A 17020-nucleotide genomic window follows, 5' to 3' on the forward strand; every position below is an offset into this window, starting at 1 on the left:
AGGGCACCTGAAATAAAACTGCTTTGCAGAAAGAGAATGTCTGAGCTTAAGAAAAAGATCTAAGTGTTTGCAGGAGCACACTTGTTATGCACAACATGTGGCTGGCTTTAGAAGCTCCTCGAGATAGAGCCAGTCATGTTTTTGAGCTTTGGGGAACAATGGTTGTGTGACTAGGAACTGAGAGAGGTGTAATCCTAGAACCAAAGCTTGGGACATCCAATGTGTGCAGACTGAAATCTGAACCAGCCAGGACATTACCACAATGCTATATTATTGTGGTAGAAGATAACAGCATTAGTTAAACAAGACTCCATTTTTTTTCTCTATTTTGTTTTAAGAAGAGTACTGCATCTTTTGGTCTAAGACATGAACCCCACAGTTTCTTAGGTATTCAAGGGTGAGGAGGTCTCGAAAAGGAGAGACTGAAATTTCCAAAAATAAGGTACTGGGTGGGGGGCTTGAATGATTTGCTGGGGGAAAAAAAGGCATAAAGCCTCTGAGTTTATGATACACATATTACTATTTGTGCTTTGGGGAAAACTTGGGAAGTTTTAGTTGAGGAAGGGTATTTAAGATGTTATGATGGCTTTTGTTTTTCTTAAATATGTATTAGCCTTATTTTGTGTGGTTCTGGAGAGCAAAAAAATAAAAAACTGTCAGCTGCACGGGTGGAGGGACAGATAGTCACTACTATATCATAGCACATGTATTGGGCTCAATACATTTTTCACTAAATGACTGCATGCATGCGTGACAAATGAAAACATATGGGTGAAACTTACAGGGAGGCAGATTTTTGACTCAGCTTATCTTTTTCATAATCTGAGTTATTAAAAAAAACTAAATGGACTATTCTCGAAAGGCAGTGAAATTCTCTATCACCAGGAGTGAAGCAGGAGCCAAAGGACTGTTTTGCAGCGATGTGATACGGGATTTATTCGTTAGATGATGGTGAGACCACGTAACCTCTGAGGTCTCTGAAAACTCAGATACACCAGTTCTGTAACTTTAAATCCAAGGCTCTTCATCTTTACACATAGACTTGGGAGAAGTATAAATAAGACTCATGATCTCAGGGAAATCTTGAAGAGGCATGTGTTCAATGGCATGTTTATTAAACAAATGCTCATGACAGATTTTCACAACAGCAACAAATGTTATTTCACTACATCACATCTCCCTTGCTAAGAAAAAAAACAATCATAGCAAGGTTGATGGATTTGGATTATTTGTTCACATTTTTCTGGGGAGCGGGGGAGTAAAACCGGTCTCCTCACTCCTTTTCCTCTGTTTCCTTTTCTTGAGCATTACCTGGTTTCATTTTCTTCACCTCCTCTCTGACTAAATGTCCCCGGAAGGCTGCTTGGATTTTGACAGCAGCATTCTCCTGTTTTTCTTTTTCTTCTTCAGAAGATTCCTTCATGGAATGGATAAAAAGTAAGAGACTTCTTAAATATCCAATATTTTGATGCCATAAAAATAGTGCATACATTGAATCCATTGACGGTCGTAACAACTGAGATCTGTTGCTTCCTAACAGAATTTTACATACTTGTCACACCGTATATGTACCAAATGGTGAGTGCCAAAATGGCAGACATTTTGTTTTGTCATTCTTTAATATGTCTCTGCAGTAAATGATCATTGCCAACTCCCCCAGGCCCCACCAAATAGTTCCTATTTAACAGTTCCCAATAACATTTTTTTTAAATAAGTAAGACTCCTTAAAGCTTGGTAAAAATGTCAAGAAGAATAGTAAGTGTCCTGTTTCTAAATAATCATGATTACATGAAATTAATTTCTTAATTTTTCAATGGTTAGCTAATCAAAATCATACATTTAAAGCAATAATGTCAGTTTTAAGGTGGTGGGCTGAACTTCTGTATATAGCTCCTTTTTTTTAAATTGAGGTATAATTTACCTAAATTGTAGACAGTGGAACACAGAGATCTTAAGGGTCTAGTTCAATAGCTACATAGTTTTTAATATATAATTTTAAATTATAACAGTGATACATATACATTTAAAAACTTAAATGTCACTGGTAGTGAAAGATTTCTCCCCCTTTCCAAATCATACTCCTAAGATGTATCCATTATTATGGGTTGAGTATATATATCCCTCAAAACGCTTTCTGTATACAAAGTATTCATATGGGTATATACATGCCTTTTTATTTAAAAAATGAGATCATGCTAATTATAATGTTCACAACTACTTTTTTGTAACTATCTATCTTGGTTCTCTTTTCAATGTATATAACTCTGCCCATTCTTTTTTTTTTTTTTTTTTTTTAATAACACCATTGTATTACATTGTACTAATGGAACTTGACTTATTTACTCAGTCTCCTGTTGATGGACCCTTGGGGTGTTTATACCCCTCACTCCATTAAAAAAGCAATGAGGCACAGGGGCGCCAGGGTGGCTCAGTTGGTTAAGCATCTGACTCCGGATTTCTATGTGCTAACAGCACTGAGCCTGCTTGGGAATCTCTCTCTCTCTCTCTCTCTCTCTCTCTCTCTCTGCTCCTCTCACCCCCTCAAAATAAATAAATAAACATTATAAAAATACAATGAGGCAATTCTAGCTCTTAAACTTTTTTTAAAAAATTAAAAAATATTTTTTAAAGTTTTTTTTTTAAAGTTTATTTGAGACAGAGGGAGAGACAGAGTGCGAGTGAGGGAGGGGTAGAGAGACAGGGAGACACAGAATCAAAGCAGCTCCAGGCTCTGAGCTGTCAGCACAGAGCCCAACATGGGGCTCAAACCCATAAGCTGGGAGATCATGACCTGAGCTGAAGTTGGACGCTCAACCGACTGAGCCACCCAAGCACCCCTAGCTCTTAAACTTTTAAATGCAAACAGAATGGTATTAAAACCTCTGAGATATACCCCAATATGGACAAATAATTATAGCGGAGTTGGAAATCAATGAGATCTCAACTCAAACTTTTGAAATTCTGCGTAAGGGCAACTACTAAAGATGTAAGGAAATGAAACTCCCTTTCGTCTTCCCTGACCTCCCATTGCACCTTATGGCAATGTTAAGCTGATTGGGTTGTACTGATATAATTCTGGAGTAATTTATAAAGGTTATGGGGAAAAGTTCTGCCCCCCCACTGGGTAGGAGGTGAGGTTTTCCTTGAAGGGGAGGCCTACTTTGGGTGTCAAGACCAAGTTTGGCCTAACTGGGACATCAAGATATGAAAAGGAACTCAGAAGTTTGGTCTTCAATGCTGTAGAGAGTGAATTCTTTCTCACTAGGGTTGGTCCTCTTGAGTCTGGACTATGAAGAATATAGACAGTGATATGCTGGCAAATGTTTATATACGGACTCTCCAGAAAAAAAAAAAAAAAGGCTGATTTGCAGTATTGGCCACAATCTTAATACTCCTACTGTGGCTGATTTCAAGCTACTAAATAGACATTACTGAACACGGGTTTGTACACATGTGCACAGTTGTCTCTTGAGAGCTGGCCCTAGCACACTAGTGAGAATAGGTATCTTTGAAGGTGGACCCTGCTCAGGTCTTTGTTGCTTAGATGTGGGCTGTCAGGCAGGAAGCCATTTAGGCAGTAGTGCATGGAAGGTGAATAAGACACACTGTGTGAGGCCATTTTATTTGGTGGCACGTAATTCTCTGTGAGTTTCCTTTTGTTATCTCTGAACCTTTGCCACTGTGTGGTAATGAGAGCATCAATTAGTGAAAGACTCCCAAAGGGGAAAATGAATCTGAAGCATCAAGACTGGGGCAGTGAGTTCTGTCTGTTCTTCTTGGGGAGATTTCCCCACCCGATGACAATCACGGAAAATAAGGTTTTATTTTTAAAGGGAAGAATGAGTTTTCCTTTATAATAGGCACAGCTAAACATGATCCACTAGCTAGTTTATCACTGATGCTACTTATCTAGAAAGTAAAATCATAATTTTAGCAATATGGATAACAGACTAGATTCATATTGGAAATACGATTTTAAAGTTTATTTATTTTGAGAGAGAGAGCGAGCGAGCACACAAGCATGCAGGGGAAGGGCAGAAAGAGACAGAGATTGAGAATCTCAGCCACTCCCAGTGCCTCTGTGGGGCTCGAACTCTCAAACCGAACTAAACCATGAGAACATGACCTGAGCCAAAATCAAAAGTCGGATGCTCAACCGACTGAGCTACCCAGGCGCCCCTGGAGTACAATTTTAAGTTGAGTGATATCTTTCTTTGTAGGAATCTAATAGTGTACAGAAAACAACTTACTAAGGCTGTGACTGGTGTCTCATCTTCTTTCACGGATGTGTGAGACTTTTCTTTTTCCGACTCACAACTCTCAGTTGATTCGTGCTCCTGGAAGAGGGGTGAGAGGATCAGAGGCAATATTCTAAAACAGTAAAGTCTTCGGTCAAACTGCTTAAAGGTAATTAAATATTGCTTTATGTTATTGAGAAGAAGTGGGGATTAAATACATACTGGTTTTTTTTTTCAAGTAGGTTGGAAAAAAATAAATACATGAAAACTCTCAAGGGAATATGTATAAACAAATATGACCAAGGAACTCGTAGAAAATGTTTGATTTTTTGCTTTTGGAATGTAACATGGTTGGTTTTATATTAAAAACAAGCCATTGTCTTATACTAAAAGTTGATAATATGCTGTAATTAATCTTTTTTTTTTTTTTATTTTTTTTTTTATTTATTTTTGGGACAGAGAGAGACAGAGCATGAACGGGGGAGGGGCAGAGAGAGAGGGAGACACACAGAATTGGAAACAGGCTCCAGGCTCCGAGCCATCAGCCCAGAGCCTGATGCGGGGCTCGAACTCACAGACCGTGAGATCGTGACCTGGCTGAAGTCGGACGCTTAACCGACTGCGCCACCCAGGCGCCCCAAACAAGCCATTGTCTTATACTAAAAGTTGATAATATGCTGTAATTAATCTTTTTTTTAATGTTTATTTTTGGGAGAGAGAGAGAGAGAAAGAGAGAAAGAGAGAGAGAGAGAGACTGAGGGAGGGGCAGAGAGAGAAAGAGAGAGAGAATCTCAAGCAGTTTCTGCACCATCAGAACAGAGCTAAACGAAGGGCTAGAACTCATGAACTATGGGATCATGACCTAAGCTGAAGCCAAGAGTTGGATGCTTAACCCAAATTGAGCCACCCAGGAGCCCTCATGCTGTAATGATCTTGAACAAAATATAAAAAAGAAGTGCTGATAGTTTTTAAAATAAGAACAAAATATATGCCATTGTGTCTCATGTGTGAAGTCAGGTTGACTTTTTTTTTTTAAACTTTATTTCTTTTTGAGAGAGAGACAGAGAGAGCGAGAGGGAGAGGGGAAGAGAGGAGAGAGAGGGAGAGAGAGAGAATCCTAAGCAGGCTCTGCACTGTCAGCACAGAGCCCGATGTGGGGCTCGAACTCACAGGCCGTGGGATCATAACCTGAGCCAAAATCAAGAGTCGGAAGCTGAACTGACTGAGCCACTCAGGCACCCCTCAAGTTGACTTTTTAATGAAGTTTGTAGATTAAAAATGATGTCAAATAATTAAGTTCTACTGTGGGGAACCATTTAAACAAAAAAGGGAGGGGGAGGGGAATCAGTTCTGCCTATTTTGACATGGTTATTGAAAATTTCCACCAAAATAGAGGCATTGCTAATTCACAACCTATGGGAAGAGTTTCTTTCATCTGTAAAACAGAAATCTGAAGACATATAAGCTAATCAAGTAAAGTCTTCAGAATTCAAAAGATATGAAAAAAAAAAACACCCTGAAATTGCTATGTGACACAAAGATTTAAAACTTTTCGACATTATTCCTTTGATTGCAGTAAAACATGAATACAGAGAATCTAGTTAAACGGAAACAAACTCAACACCCCCACATCTGGCAGGCACAAATGGATGGAACTTCACGTTTGAACTTATGGAATAAGTGACAGGTATTTCCCCAGGAAATTCCCCAAATCTATTGGGAACACCATCAAAACTTGAACTTGGCTAATTCCTTTTAATTCTTCTTTTTTAAGTTTATTTTGAGAGAAAGAGGGAGAGCATGTGTGTGTGTGGGGGGGGGGGTGCAGAGACAGAATATGAGAGAGAGAGAGAGAGAGAGAGAGAGAGAGAGAGAGAATTCCAAGCAGGCTCCCTGCTGTCAATGCAGAGCCTGATGTGGGGCTGGATCTCACAAACAGTGAGATTATGGCCTGACCTGAGCTGGAATCGAGTTGGATGCTTAACTGACTGAGCCACGTAGGGTCCCCGTATTCTTCTTAATTCTAATATCTGATGGTGCTTTGTGGCTAATGTATTATCTCAGTTGTCTAGCAGAGTGCTTCTCAGACTTCAAGGTACCTACAAATCACTTTGGGAGCTTGTTAAAATTCAGCTTCTGATTTGTAGATCTGGAGTAGGGCCTGAAACAGAAGTTCCACAAAGTTCCCAGCTCATGCCAGTGATGTTGGATCACACACAGCCCTTCTCAACCAGTGCTCCTCTTCTGGACCACAGAACACAGTGTTTCTGTTCAACTATTCTCTCAATTCTCCCACAGATAGTAAATAAGTAGAATCATTCTAGACACAAAGGAGAGAATGATTCCCTACATGCAATGAGTGCCTTTGGCTTAGGGCTTAATTATTTTGAGGAACCTTGGTTGAGACAAGCTGGTTGTAGGAATGCTGCTAAAGAGAAGACAGGTTCAGTGTCTGAATAGATTAGCTTTATAGAAAAAACACCATTACAAACATTAATTCTAATCAGCAATTTGTAAGATGTCAATGATGATGAAACAACTGGATAAATGGTGCTTTATTTTATGAAATGTCATTCATTAATTCAACATATATTTACTGAGGATCTGCTATTGCTAAGCACTGTGATACTCAATGAAATTTGAAGAATAAATGAGGGTAATCATTCTGTAACTTTCAAGTACATTCTTCCTCTTGATCGTCTTTCGATTTCAGCTAAGTATCCAACCACGATTTAGATACTTGGGAAAAAAATTTCTCCTCAGAAAGAACAACACACTTAAAAAGGTTTAGGCAGATATTTGTGATGCCTCTCATGATGTTCATGATTCTGGGGAGATCCCGATGATCTCTGCTTTGGAGATAGGGAGAATAAATAACCCAGTCCACGAGTTTCATAGGACCGTACCTTGAATGCATGGTTGTTATAGAAGCGGTCATCTACCTTAGTCCCCCATTCTGCTGGATCAAAGTTGGTTTCTAAATTAAAAAATATATATACAATAATTTCAGACTTATTTTGAGTTCATTAAAGTAAATCCAGAATAGTAACACAAAACAAGTTTTCTTTTTCAAATCACAGGTTCTTTACTGCCAGCTGAAAATCTTATTATTTTTTAATTTTTATTTATTTTTTAATTTACTTTTGTTTATTTTATTTTATTTTTTTTGTTTATTTTATTTATTTTTTAATTTATTTTTGAGAGAGAGAGAGCGCAAGCAGGGGAGGGGCAGAGAGAGAGGGAAACACAGAATCTGAAACAGGCTCCAGGCTCCAAGTTGTCAACACAGAGCCTGATGCAGGGCTTGAACTCATGAACCGGGAGATCATGACCTGTGCCGCAGCTGGAGGCTTAACAGACTGAGCCACCCAGGTGCCCCTTTTTTAAATTAAAAACAATTTTTTTAATGTTTATTTTTGAGAGAGACAGAGAGTGAGTGGGGGAGGGATGGAGAGAGAGGGAGACACAGAATCTGAAAAGGCTCAAGGCTCTGAGCTGTCAGCACAGAGCCTCATGTGGGGGCTCAAAACCACCAACCAGGAGATCATAACCTGTGCCGAAGTCAGATGCTTAACGGATTGAGCCACCCAGGTGCCCCTGGAGAGGTTTTTTAAAAAGTGAGGCATATTATATATAGTCAGTAGATACAAACAGGAAGAAGTATTTATATTTAAGCAGAATTTTTCTTTAACTTTTCATTATGAACAATTTCAAACTTAGAAAGTAGAATAACATAACAAGTTCCCATTTGCACATTATTCAGATTCAACAATCATAAACTCATGATTTATCTTATCTGTAACTTCACTCAACTTCCCATCCTTTCTTCTGATTATTTTCAAGCCAATTCCAGGATTCCTATTGTTATCTACAAATATTTATTTCAGTATGAATCTCTAAGATATAAAGAAACCACAATATCACTATCACATCTAAAACACTAATTCCTTAGTACCAGCTATCCAAATTTTCTCCATTGTCTAATATATTTTTATTTATTTTTTACTGTTGATTTGTTCAAATCAGAACCCAAACAATGGATACATACAGACTTTTGTTGTGTCTTTTGAATATCTTTTGATTGAAAGATTTTTTCACCTATCTCCCAGCCCATATTTTTTCCTTGTAATTTTTTTATTGAGGAAATTGGGTCATTTTTCCTTTGGAGTTTCCCACAGTTTAGATATTTCTGATTCCATTCCTATGACTTTTAATAAGTTCCTTTGCTTTCGAATTTTCTGTAGCTGATTCAGGTTTTATTTATTTATTTATTTATTTATTTATTTATGTTATTTAGCAAGAATACTTTATAGATAGTGCAGTGTAATTCTGTCAGGATATACATAATATGTAGTTGTTTCTCTTTTTAAGGGGATTGTTTCTTTTCTTTGAGGGCCCATTGATGATGATTGCTTAGATAATTTCTTTAGGGATTGCAAAATGGCAATGCTCTTATTAGATCATTACTTCTTGTTTTCTGGAGCAATCAGTAAAGAAAAACTTTCCTGTATCAACTATTTGGTTACCCTGACGTAAGGTTCATCCAGAAAAGGCAGGTTGAAGGTTTGATTCCCTTTATCGGCCAGTTTTCAGAATAATCAGTTGGTTTCTTAGGATCCTCTCAAAAAGGTTTTGTTTGTTTTTATCATTATGAACTAATGAATATTTAAGAAATTGGATAAACTTCGATCCATTGCATTTTTTATTCTTCCTGATGCTTTAATTGTCCAAAATTGGCCAGTTGGAGCTTATTTGCGTGCTCAGATGCTCCTGAGTCCATTGGAAACAACTCTAGAGTAGATGATCTCTTGAGGTTCCCTTCCACCCAGTGTGTCCATGAAAGACACAGTGAAGAAGGTCTGGGTAATAAACTGGTAATCTTCAATAATGTGACATAATGTGATTTTAAGAGAACCTGCCACAAAGGCACACGTTTTCAATAGCAAGAACTGTTACTTGAAGACACCTGCATCATAAAGCCTTTCTATGGCATAGGGATGGTCTTGAGCGACTTTTATCATAACCAAATGCCCACCTTTTTCTTAGGGATTTGTGATATCACTTATATCAAATGCTAACATGTTTCCTGTCAGAAAAATAAAAATTAAGACCAATAATTAGCTATGAAGAATGCTGGCAAGGGAATTCTTGCCTTGTGTGAGAGACTGGGCTAGAGGAATTTTTCTTCCCTTTTGGAGAGACTAAATTCTGACACTTGTATCAGTTGGATAACTCACCTTCGGTTTACATGAGTGAAAAGGGTTGTCATGCTTCAAATGTTTTCAAATAGTTTTATACAGTTTTTATCAGTTAGAGAGCTAGTATTCTGAGACCATCAGTCTGAATCACCAATTGCTTTAATTACCATAATCCAGTAGCAATGACTCAAATGTTTTTGTAACGGGACATTTCTGAGATCTAAAATTAAATAAATGACTAAAGACATTTTACTCATGAATTTGTAAAATTAATGCTATAATAACAAAATTAAATGAACGTTCATTGGTATTCACCTCTTACCCTAAAAGATTTCGCTTGATAGCTTTTTAGTGGCACTTAAGTTTCAAGTTGTGCAACAGATAGTCATACTGACTGGATATGGAAAAGACCAGCAACATTCAGGAAATTGGCAGAGATTCTGAGCTCTCCCTGGATTGAGATAAAACAAGATGGTGGAGCTGTGCCGTGTGTATGGGAGTGGTTTTAACTCAAGCCTTGTGGTAGGTTTCCTTCTTCTGGAAGATGATTTGAAATGGAATGCTTACTTACCTGTAGTTATTTCTAGTCACCTTTACCACTCTCTTGGAATACTGTAGTCAAAAGTAATGATGGTAACGACTTACACAAAATGGTTGTTCTAATCAAGAATAGGGTTTTTTAATAGAAATGTATAGCTGTAACAATGTATAGTTGTAACTAATCCTACTGGATTAGTCATAAACCAAGTTGTAACTTGATAGTTATGAGCCTTCAAGGCCGGGACTTTGGAAATTTTGTTTCTGGAAGTAAAGAAGCTGCTTTGGCTCTCAACCTGTCATATTAGCATGAATTTTAGTCTCTGGGCAGGAGAGGACCTTGGGAGAATAGAGAAAGAATATAAATTACCTTCCCAAGCTGGAATTTCACATTTATTTATTTATCTATTTATTTATTTATTTATTTAAATTAAAAAAATTTTTTTTAAATGTCTGAGACAGAGAGAGACATAGCAGAAGCAGGGGAGGAGCAGAGAGAGAGGGAAACACAGAATCTAAAGCAGGCTTCAGGCTTTGAGCTGTCAGCACAGAGCCCGAGGTGGGGCTTGAACTCATGGAGTGTGAGATCATGACCTGAACTGGAGCTGGATGCTCAACCAACTGAGCCACTCAGGTGCCCTGGAATTTTGCTTTTTATTTTTATTTTATTTTTAATTTTTTTTTAAACTTTATTTATTTTTGAGTCAGAGAGAGATAGAGCATGAACGGGGGAGGGTCAGAGAGAGAGGGAGACACAGAATCTGAAACAGGCTCCAGGCTCTGAGCTGTCAGCACAGAGCCCGATGCGGGGCTCGAACCCATGAACTGTGAGATCGTGACCTGAGCTGAAGTCGGACGCTTAGCCGACTGAGCCACCCAGGCGCCCCTGGAATTTTACTTTTTAAAAGCTGTTTTTCTCCGTGCCTTCATTCACTATTTAAGGAGCACAGAATTATATTTTGCAACACTCACGACTTTCAAGTAAGAAGGGTCAAAATGTATAGAAAGTCACAAACTCTCCTCCCAGGAAGAACAGTCAACTGCCTGGGATGCATAGGAACAGCCTGTTGGAAAAAGCAGAGCTAGACTGGATGATCTCTTGAGTTTCCCTTCCACCCAGTGTGTCCATGAAAAACACAGTGAAGAAGGTCTGGGAAATAAACTGGTAATCTTCAATAATGTGACATAATGTGATTTTAAGAGAACCTGCCACAAAGGCACATGTTTTCAATAGCAAGAACTGTTATTTGAAGACCCCTGCTTCATAAAGCCTTTCTATGGCATAGGGATGGTCTTAAGCAAGTTTCATGATAACCAAATGCTTAGTCTCTTACTTAAAGAAAAATATGCCTATTTTAAAAAGCTTACTCTCTCGTTTCTCTAGAAGATTTTCAAAATATGCTGCTGCAAAAGCTGGTATGTTTTCTGGTTGCTCCCTCAGAATCTCGCGTGTCAGCCCTTCAAGAAGATTCCCAAATCCTTGTGGAATTCGGTAGTGGGTGTTGGAGAATGGAATCGACATCTCCTTGGAAGGAAATGCCTATCGTACCTAGAGATTCATTAAAGGGCACAGTCTTTAAAATTGTCTGATTTTACTTATATAATCACAACTATGTCAAATTATTTCTGAGACCCAAATTTTCTGGACTTGAATTCTTCCCCCCCCCCCCACCCTGTCCACACAACCCCAATCCATCATTTCTTCCAAAGAATTTTGAACTTTCCGTTATTAATTAGAATATTATAAATACAGACCCATTTAACAGGCCAAATCATTTTTTTACATTAAAAAAATCACACATTTTTCACTATAGCACTAAATACTTTTTCTCTCTGACCCCTTTTTTTTTTGTCTTTAAAAGGTGAGGGTAATTTCTGCTATCCCACAGGAATTCAGAGAAAATGATTGTTAACAATTTATCATAAATTGCCGAGAAGACGCTGTTTGGGATCTAAAATTTAAAAAAAAAAATGAAGAACTAATGTTGGTTCTAGAAATTACTCTAATGTGTTGCACGAAGAAGTTTAATACTTAGTCTTGTCCTAGTTTCCACTTCTGAAGCATGACCTACAAGGCCTCGAAGCACCTATATACTCTGAAGGGGGGAAGCAGGGGCAGTGGGGAGGGAGGGTGGGTGGTGGCCGCAAGGTCAAGACTTTGCAGTCCTAGCGTCCAAAATTTTGAGATTCTTCCATTTTCTGGTTTTGTCTTGACCAGGTTATCTTCCTGTCTTGGAATACAAGGAATACAAGGACTAGATTAAGGATAGCAGCCAAGCGGCGGGTTGGGCTGCTGAGTAAGCAAACGACACTCAGGGACCTGGCTTTTTGGTGAAGGTGTCAATGTCACAAAAGCCCTCAAGCCGTGGTAGGGGTCTAGGTGAGGGACTCGACGGTTGAATGAGGCCCCATCTGTGCAGGATGTTTTTCTTTCTTTTTTTTTTTTTTTTTTTACGGAACAGGAGATGAGGTGTCGAATCGTTGTAGGGTTGTGAAAAGTACTGGTGAGACCCTGAACCAAACTGGGGACTGGAGGGCGGTCGGAGGGGGAACGGTGGTCTAGTCGGGGGCGAGACGTCGAGGAGCTGGGATTTCAGACTCTCGCAGAATGGGCTGCCTCGGCGCCCAATCTCTCCCAGCGATCCCGGAATTTGTCGGGGATCCTGAGAAAATACGAGAGGAAAAGGGAAAAGGCGAGGTCTTAGTTTTGGAGAGGAAGTGGGGTAAACCGCCTCACCTCTTGGTTCTCTCAGAGCTGGTGCCGTTGGTTCCAGTTGTTATTTCTCGTTGCTGGGTAACCGTTTTTTTTTTTTCTTGTAACTCCAACTACGGCGGCCGGGAAGGGGAGAGGCACGGCTTCGCCCGGCTGCCGGTGCGGGTTCCGCGACAGAACGGCCCTGGATGGGTGGAGTCTCAGGCATCCCCGCCCCCCGCAGGTCCCGCCCACGGCCCGGCCCCGGCGTGGAGTCCGCGTCTCGAGTCCGGCGCAGGGCTGGCGGATCCTCCCAAACATGGTAGCGCCGGGATTTATATTTGTGCTGGTGCTGCCTTTAATCCTGCCGGCCGACACAAGTGCAGGTGAGGCGGCCCGGCTTGGCCCAACCTGTGCCGGTCAGCCTGCGCGGGCTCGGGGATCCCTCGTCCTCTGCAGGACCCGCGAACCGCGAACCTGGAGCCGGTCCTCCGACCCGACCCAGGCCTAGGCCGCAGGTGTCTGCTGGGCGGGAGTTCCGGCTGGTCAGCTTCTTCCCCGTCCTTTCAGCGTCGTCACGTTGCAGCGTGTGGGGCAGAGGGAGGGTTGGGTGTATCTGATTGGGGAGGCCCAAATGTGCTAGACCGAGGCCCTCGGGGTCTTTGAATAACTTCAAGGGAACTCGAAGGGAAGGGGGCGAAGCTAGTTCGATAGTATTTGGAAACAGGTAACTGAGTCATCCAAAACATTTCACTTCTGCCCCCACAGTAGTACCCTTGGGGAGGGTTTGCTGCAGGCTTGGTTCCTTGGGGGAATTAAATTTTACTAGTTTAAGTGGTGATTAGGACTAAGAAATACAACCCCCTCACTAGCTAAGAATATTTAAGGCTTAGCTTTGATTGCTGGCGCAGCTTACAGGGATAATATGCGTGACACTGGGGAGGAGGGTGACTCACTTTGACTACTGTCCAGGTCAGATCCTGTCATTTGAATACCCCAGGCTGGACCCTGAGTCACAACCGTGGAGAACCAGAAGACGGAATCTGCGTGCTAACGCAAAGTAAAGTGATAATGCTGGCCTTGTTTTTTTCTTTAAACCATTCGAATTGTGGACCCCAAAGTTCCCTGCTAAGAAATGAAAGTTGAGGCGAGAATAGGGACAGGGTGCAGAAAAATGGCTCGTGCTCTACCTGAGCACCCAGAAGTACCCAGACAGACCAACTGCCACCCCTAAGTAGTTTTTCAGGCTTTAACAAAGTGTAAACCAGCAGCACTCTCTGCATATCATTTTTTGCCTCTCACCCTCACTCAGTGACCTTTGAGTCCAGCATATGATAGGCGAGTAGGGCCATTATTTTATTAACTTTTCTGTTAAAGGCTGTTATCTTTAATGCTGGTGCAATATTCTGTCTTCACCTTGGGTCATATGCCCATGGTTACTATCTAATATTTGAAATGTACAAAAGTATATGAGCAATGAAACAATAAAATGGAACACCCAAAGGTGCTGCACCCAACTTAAGAACTAGAATATTGCCAGTTTTATTGAGACTCCCAGGCTGTTCCTCCCAGGGCATCCAGGAGTTCCTTGCCAGAGGTAACCTACCCACTGGGTTAATTTCATCACTCACTAACAGAACACTAATTCTTGTTTTCTACTCCAACATCCAAATGAAGGAAAAATTGAAGACCTAAGAAAAAAAGATTCAAATGCTAAGTGTCTTGTGCTTGACAAAAAGAATGACCAGTCCCGCCTCCTTTCTCGTTCTCCTATTTTGTCCATTGCTCAATTCCCTGGTAATGTTCCACTGTCTACTCTTATCAGCTTGGAATGTGAGCTTTATAAGGGCAGGGAATATGACTTTTTTTTTTAAAATTTACCAGCAATATCTGCAGCAGACTGGAAATTGCAATAATAACTCTGGAATCAGGTGACTTGGTTTCTAGTCCTTTTGTAAACTACCTGTGCGATTTAAGGTCAGTCAAAGGAGTTTAATATGTGCAGTGTGGATAGCACTGTGCCTGCCACAAATAAGCTCCCCGGTAGAATGTAAGCTTCCTGCTGCTGGTGAGGCTTTTTGTCTGTGTTTTGTTTTCCCTTTATTGTTTTCTTCTTTCTTTTTCTTACTGTTCTATCCTCAATGCTTAAAATGGTACCTGGCACACAGTAGGCATTAATAAAAAATTTGTTGAATTAATTCATTAATATGCAAGCTATTAGGTAAAATTACCTAATCTACCTGGGTATCGGTCTGTTGATCCATAAATAACATGATTGTGCCTTGGGGTGTGAAAGATCCTTTCTATCCTTAAAATTCTTTAACTCAGAATAGAGCCAGGCACAATGAGGACCAGTAAGTGCGTGTTGGCGAAAACAGACTGACTTGGAAAGATGTGTCCCCGGCACAATGAGACAATGGCTGCACTCTTAGAGAGCCCTTCCTTTGTATAGACTCATGTGCAAGCGACAGCCAGTTTTCTACACTCCGTTCCCCTGCCCTCACCCTCTTTCTGCTTAGCTCTTAGCCCTTTGGTTTTGAGTTCTTGTTCCATATGAAGCACCTACCCAAGACTAGGCCCTCCCACACGTGTGCCTCTCCCTTTCCCTCCAGCAGGCTGCCAACGTGCTTATGCAATTCTGGGATGTTAGAGTCTCTTCTTAGAGCATTTTGCTTGTGGTAGCTGTGCATCTCCAGCCCATTATCCAGCCTTCTGGATGATTGTTGGTTGTCATTTAGGTTTTATGATGGAACTAACTCATGAGAGAGCGCTGAGGATGTTTAGCGACTGGACTGTTATTTGAAGCAAATAGGCCACCGAGTCTGTATGGGAGACCCTGTTAGCTTTGCTGCCCTGTTAAGTATAGCCTCAGGGGCCATCATCATTTGTAGCTTTCAGGGAAGAAACCTTGTTAGTTCTCATTCTCTTTCCTGCCTATCATTTTTGTTTAAAATGCTTAAAAAAAATCTTAACTTTGTTAATTATTTTCTTCTAGGGATTTTAGTCTGTTTTGTTCAGACAAATTGGGACATAACTTAAGAAGATTTTTCCCCCCTTGTTAAGTTTTGATGAGGAACTCACTGAGATAATTTGGATAGATGCTTGTTATTAATAAAATACTTCAATATAGGCTGCATGTTAAAAATAGGAATGATCTCTTTAAAGTAAGTTCTTATTCAGTCTTGTTAGTGACTCTAGAATAGAATCTACAGTTTCAAGTGCTCTTCCTCTTGTTCTTTTTATATAACTTAGCTTGTGAAATGGGTAAAATTGAGACGAAAGACCTTTGTTCTGACATTTTGACCCTCTATTTCTCGCCGACCTTATTTTATCATCTTAATTTATTTGAATTTACCTTAGAAGGAAGCAGATGTCACAGATATTCATAAATGCTTATTTAAAATTTTTAGTGGGTTGTCAAAAAAAACACAATAAGGGGAATTATTTGTAGGAGTCGACACTGGTGGGAAGGAAAGGGGGAGATAAAGAATGGGGGAGAGATTAGGGGAGGCTGTGTTGGAGAGAGGCAGGTTTCTTTATTCCCAGCAACAAGGAGTGGGCATGGTAATGGAAAGTAGGGGAAGAAAGTGGTTTATTTTTCTCATAAATACCATCTGTGGGGTGCATAAAAGGAGCATTTTAACAATTTGGAGGGAGAGCCCAAAGCGTCAGGGCCAAGCTTGAGAGCAAAGGAGGATCAAGAGCTCTGAAGCGGAGGAGGCTTGTGGCACATTGGTTGCCGTAGGCTCTTTGAGTTTTCCTTATTGGTCATCTTGTACTATGATGCATATTATTGACAACTGCTCTTGTTATGTTGCTTACCTAATTAGGACGAATAAGATGTAGTTTTAGAAGATTAAAGGGTCTGGGTATATTCAAATTGTCCTGTATAAAAGCTTTATGGTTTCTTGCTGTTTAACCAGATTCAATTGGTGATGAATCCCCCAATGATGCTTTTCTAAGTGTTGGTTAACATTTTTAGATGTCCGTTTTCGCTTTGCTTCATACATCAATAATTACATGGTGCTGCAGAAGGAGCCCGCAGGGGCAGTGATCTGGGGCTATGGCATATTCGGAGCCACAGTGACAGTGACTTTGTGCCAAGATAAAGAAACCATCATGGAGAAGGTGACGAGTGTGAAAGGTAAGGCTGCTCATCCTCTGTTCAGCTTTTGTCCTCTTCTGCCACCTGCTGGATAATCTGAAAAACGAACACTGGTGCTGGAACTCAGGTTGTCGCACCCATCCATTTAAGTTTGAGTATTTATCATGTGTTAGGCACTGAGGACACAAAGAAAATTAAGACAGAGTCAAAGTTCCTGCCCTCCAGGATCTCATGGCATAATGGGAATAGA

General features: G+C 40.3%; 2 protein-coding genes across 5 annotated transcripts in view; one reads left to right on the plus strand and one right to left on the minus strand.

Moving 5' to 3' along the window:
- Nucleotides 1-1083: 1083 nt before the first annotated feature.
- On the minus strand, nucleotides 1084-12808 carry SPA17 (sperm autoantigenic protein 17). Its single transcript, XM_060605094.2, has 5 exons — nucleotides 12711-12808; nucleotides 11342-11522; nucleotides 7145-7215; nucleotides 4251-4337; nucleotides 1084-1417 (listed from the first exon to the last, which is right to left on the minus strand). Exons 2-5 carry the CDS (start codon nucleotides 11493-11495, stop codon nucleotides 1274-1276), a joined length of 456 nt encoding a protein of 151 aa, XP_060461077.1. The 5' UTR covers nucleotides 11496-11522; nucleotides 12711-12808; the 3' UTR covers nucleotides 1084-1273.
- Nucleotides 12809-12882: 74 nt separating this feature from the next.
- Nucleotides 12883-17020, plus strand: part of SIAE (sialic acid acetylesterase) — a 40733-nt gene continuing 36595 nt past the window's right edge. Inside the window, exons 1-3 of one of the 4 annotated variants that reach the window (XM_060605086.3) lie at nucleotides 12883-13051; nucleotides 13666-13725; nucleotides 16648-16809. In XM_060605086.3, the coding sequence (XP_060461069.3) occupies nucleotides 12985-13051; nucleotides 13666-13725; nucleotides 16648-16809 (289 nt within the window). In that variant the 5' untranslated portion in view covers nucleotides 12883-12984. The other 3 variants (XM_060605087.3, XM_060605088.3, XM_060605090.3) reach the window with 3 other exon arrangements.

The sequence above is a fragment of the Panthera onca genome, chromosome D1 (genome assembly GCF_046562875.1).
Source record: "Panthera onca isolate mPanOnc1 chromosome D1, mPanOnc1 haplotype 2, whole genome shotgun sequence".
In the NCBI taxonomy this organism is placed as follows: Eukaryota; Metazoa; Chordata; class Mammalia; order Carnivora; family Felidae; genus Panthera; species Panthera onca.

Coding starts and splice junctions, on each gene's coding strand:
- SPA17 (XM_060605094.2), bottom strand. CDS start 11,495: ATGTCGATTCCATTCTCCAACACCCACTACCGAATTCCACAAGGATTT. Junction 4,338..7,144: donor ATAACAACCATGCATTCAAG/GTACGGTCCTAT, acceptor CCCCTCTTCCAG/GAGCACGAATCAACTGAGAG. Junction 1,418..4,250: donor AGACACCAGTCACAGCCTTA/GTAAGTTGTTTT, acceptor CATTCCATGAAG/GAATCTTCTGAAGAAGAAAA.